The sequence below is a fragment of the Pseudoliparis swirei genome, chromosome 9 (genome assembly GCF_029220125.1).
Source record: "Pseudoliparis swirei isolate HS2019 ecotype Mariana Trench chromosome 9, NWPU_hadal_v1, whole genome shotgun sequence".
NCBI classification, from domain to species: Eukaryota; Metazoa; Chordata; class Actinopteri; order Perciformes; family Liparidae; genus Pseudoliparis; species Pseudoliparis swirei.
This window is the reverse complement of record NC_079396.1, coordinates 23896507-23900761: the sequence shown is the minus strand read 5'-3', so window position 1 is coordinate 23900761 and position 4255 is coordinate 23896507. Positions and strand designations below refer to the sequence as shown.

At 50.2% G+C, this 4255-nt stretch overlaps 1 protein-coding gene across 1 annotated transcript; it reads left to right on the top strand.

Annotated features, from left to right (window-relative positions):
• The first annotated feature begins 404 nt into the window (after positions 1-404).
• Positions 405-3903, top strand: tnnc1a (troponin C type 1a (slow)). Its single transcript, XM_056422243.1, has 6 exons — positions 405-510; positions 1682-1712; positions 1872-2018; positions 2437-2551; positions 2960-3096; positions 3201-3903. The coding sequence occupies exons 1-6, from the start codon at positions 487-489 to the stop codon at positions 3230-3232; spliced, it is 486 nt and encodes a 161-aa protein (XP_056278218.1). The 5' UTR covers positions 405-486; the 3' UTR covers positions 3233-3903.
• The last annotated feature ends 352 nt before the right edge of the window (positions 3904-4255 follow it).

The following is a 4255-nucleotide window of genomic DNA, read 5'->3' as shown; positions in this document are numbered from 1 at the left end:
ACGCACGCACGCACGCACGCACACACACGCACACCCACACACACACACACACACACACACCCTCCTGAGCCTTCTGTGTCTCTAGTCCAGGTCTAGAGGAATGTTGAGTGTCTCTATAGCCCCCCTCCCAGGAGATTAGGCTTCGCCGTGTGCCCCGCCCCCCCCCCCCCACACCCGCTCCATTCCAATCCAAAAGTATGCCCCCCTAAGAGCTGCCGCATTTTTATCTGAGCCGGGTGATTGTGACAGATTGGCCAAATGACACACAAACACACGCCCGTGGACACACGCCCGAGGGCACTAAGCAGAGGGGAGGCTGGCCCTCCCAGAGTATGGGGGGGGAGGGGGGGGGGACACCAGACAGCGCCAGGCTCCTGCTATAAAACCCTCCCAGGATGAGGCCAGTGTCCTGCCCTGAGCTGGACAGAACCTCCTTCCTCTGTGCCAGGAACGCCGTCGCGACCGGCAGCCGGACGAGCATCCAACATGAACGACATCTACAAGGCAGCGGTACGTCCTCGCACACACATCTGTGTGTGTGTGTGTGTGTGTGTGAACTGAATATTGTATGAGGGTGATGTTGTTCACAATCCCTAACACGTGTATCTTTGTGACCTACGGTGAGTGACGTCATGTAAGTTTGAGGCGCCGTAGCGCTGAATGTTCCGCCGCTGAATGTTCCGCCGCTTTTGCATATTTGCTGTTTACAAAAAGTCCCCCATCACCCATCACTTCGCCCCCCCCCGACGTCACCTCCATCACCAGCCCCGACGCCATACACGTCTCTCGATGTTCTCCTACTTCACGGCCCTATCAGACGGAGCTGATCGGGGCCACTCGGGGAGGTCACCGGCGGGATGGGTCGCCGGTCCCTGCTTCGTTCGTGACTTCAAATGGAACGGTCCCCCTCCTTCACGTGGCTAAATTTGGCCCTGGTGGGGGGGAGGGGGGGGGGGTCGGGTCGGTCGCTCAGATGCTTTTGCGTCCGCGGCCCTCTGGTGCCAGAGAAGGGGCTTCAGGTTTAGATGAACCCCCCGCGACTGAATGCCAGCATTATCTGTGAGCCCGAAAAGCCGCCCGGGCTGCGGCTGTCTGTCCACCTCCGGCCCGGGACGGTCCGCCGGCTGTCCCGTCCACTCACAGGAGAATGTACAATTATTTGTCTAGATGCATTTTTCTTTTTCTTTTTCCACACATCCAAAAGTGTGTGTGTGTGTGTGTGTATATATAAGTGTGTCTGCGTGTGTGTGTTGTTTAATTTCATCGTGGACGACAAACAATAACTCTCCCATAAGCAGCTGTCTCCCTCTCTCATTCGTGGAAGCTTTTCCAGGATTACTGTTCCATTGTTGGGCCCGATCCACAGCTATGCTAATTTAAAGTTGTGTCCTTCTATCTGTGCTTCCTGATCCCGTCTGTTTATTTTTAACTCCTCCTCGTACTGGCTCTCACATGGACATGCCGGTTCTGTCGAGGATGGGACAAAGATGTCACCTTTTTGTGGACTGAAAAGCCCTGAAAACAAATAATCTAGTTCAGATATCTTGACATGCATTGTGATATAGGAGTCATATTTAAAGAGACAGTCCTTAAAATGGACTGAATACACTAATATACCCACATTGGTATACGTAAAGGTAAAATCCACAATTAACTACCTTTAACGTTGTACTTCTTGCAGGTTGAGCAGCTGACGGACGAACAGAAAAACGGTGCGTAAACGGCAAAATATCTCAGAGTGTACGCGTGTAAACGCGAATGTCTGCAAGTACGCGTCAAATATGAACGAATGTGCGTAATGTCGACGACCCAACGACGGTTTCCCCAAAAAAAGAGTGCTTCTCACATCGCGTCCTGTGTGCCGCTCGCAGAGTTCAAGGCCGCCTTCGACATCTTCGTACAGGATGCGGAGGACGGCTGCATCAGCACCAAGGAGCTAGGAAAGGTGATGAGGATGCTAGGACAGAACCCTACCGCCGAGGAGCTGCAGGAGATGATTGACGAGGTGGACGAAGACGGTAAATCGGAGCCCCCTCACCCCCCCCACGGAAACTCGAAACTGCGCTTGATTGCCGCTGACCTCGCATCCATTGTTGCGCAATCATGTGGTTCAGGGCCCCTGAGCTCTGGATGTCAGACGACGGTCAAAAGTCCCGAACGCGGCGAGATGCGTCGGAGACGATGCACGAGTCAACTTTAATTTCCATGCTCTGGATTTGCTCGATAACGCTTCAACGTAGAAGTCGCGCAGTGGAATCGTGTCACGAAGGGACATTTAAAGGCTCAATCTGTAGTTTTTCTCCCATGTTGATCTTTTCTGGGAGGGTAGCAGACAGAAAATACTGCAGGTTCCAACACTGTGTTCTGATTTCTGTCCCCATGGATCCGTCTGCCGGTCTCTCCCGTGTGGACTGAAGTGCGTCGTTTGTGTTGTAGAGAGCGGCACGGTGGACTTCGACGAGTTCCTGGTCATGATGGTGAGATGCATGAAGGACGACAGCAAAGGGAAGTCAGAGGAGGAACTGGCGGAGCTGTTTCGCATGTTTGACAAGTGAGTTTTTTTTTTTAAAGCGTGTTGCCGCTCGGTTTAAAGTTCAACACCCTGTAAACTTGTCGGGAAAGGCACCGTGCGACGAGTGATGGAGCTCCTCGTCTAGCGTCTCCAGCTAAGTACGCTCCGCATGTGCAATTATGTGCACTGACGAAAAATGCCAGGCGGCTCGCTGTTTGCTCCGTAATCCGCTTTGACCGAGCAGAATACTTCAAACACCCACTTTGTGTCATCCAGACTCCTCGTCTGAGCATCAAAGACCTCTCTCTCTTTAACAATGGAGTGTTCCCAAACCCTTAAATGCGAGACACAACCAGGCACATGTCACACAGACGCCATCTCCCTCTGTGAAGCTCAACTTTTTGTTACCTCCGTCAATATATTTTGTTGTTGTTGTTGTTGTTGCAGGAACACAGATGGTTACATCGACCTGGACGAGCTGAAGATGATGCTGGAATCTACAGGAGAGGTGATCACCGAGGACGACATCGAGGAGCTGATGAAGGACGGGGACAAGAACAACGACGGCAAGATCGACTACGACGGTGAGGAGGAGGAGGAGGAGGAGCTCATTCCACCAGAACTCACATTGACTTGAAAAAAAAGCATCTCGTTTTGCTAACCCAGCCTTCCCCCCTTAACTCCACAGAGTTCTTGGAGTTCATGAAAGGAGTGGAGTAATCCGGCAGCAGGAGAAGAGCCAGAGTGTTATTTTTGTATTTCATCTGTGACTCCCTTCGGTCAATCCGTGGGGAAGAAACTAGGAAGCCGATTCGGAAATAAAAAAACCCGCCGCCGACAGAAACAATGGAAACGACTTTGCAAGATACAGTCCAAGACTGGAGCGGAGTGTTCAATGTCTTTTTTTTTTTTTTTACCATCTCTTGCATCGTTGTAAATACAGTTGTTAACTTCCTTTTTGCGGCCCGTGAATACAGAATTTGTGTAAATGTATCCAGATGACCTATGTTTTCTAGAGAGAGAGGCCAACCCGATTAATCGGCCACTTGACAATATGAACTTTTTGTGATTTTGTTTCCCGACTAAATCTCATCTCTGAGGTGTTCACAGTTTACAAATGAGAGGCTGGAAATATACGTCCGTGTGCACAAAGCAGAACACGTTCACGACTCGGCACGTTGTCACGGCTACACTGGACTGATCTCACTCTCGGAGCGACGTACCGGATCCAGTGTGTACGCTGTGCATGTTCAGATGTGCGCGTTGTGTACGTTCCGGTATGTTTAGGACGCTGTACCCCCCCCCCCTCCACCCCCCCCCCCCGCCTGCATATTTCTACATGGAAAGTCAGTTTGGAATGTGCGCTCATGTAATAAACAAGATGCATTTGTCAGAGCGGTCATGTCGTCCATTTTATTTGAATCGTCCAATTTAAAATATATCGTAATCTTTACTTTAAAAGGGAAAGTTCACCCCCGAAATAAAACCTGTGGCGCTATTTATCAATCTAGATTGAGACTATATACTCAAATCTGAAATGTCAATTTGGTTACTTAAGATAATCCACAGACCTTAAAATATCATAGAGGAACTATTTTTCTTTAAACTTCTTACACGAATCCTTTCACAACAAAGTCTGTGGATTATCTCGAGTAACCGAGGTCTCTTGAGTTTGGGATCCCTTTTGAGCACCACCAAGCCGCATGCCATCGAGTCCAATCTAGTCCCATCAAGTCCCATCTA

Excerpts from the sequence above, each read along its gene's own strand:
- tnnc1a (XM_056422243.1), top strand. The coding sequence starts at position 487 with ATGAACGACATCTACAAGGCAGCG. Across the intron at positions 1,713-1,871 it reads GACGGACGAACAGAAAAACG|AGTTCAAGGCCGCCTTCGAC; the intron begins GTGCGTAAACGG and ends TGCCGCTCGCAG. Across the intron at positions 2,552-2,959 it reads CTGTTTCGCATGTTTGACAA|GAACACAGATGGTTACATCG; the intron begins GTGAGTTTTTTT and ends TTGTTGTTGCAG.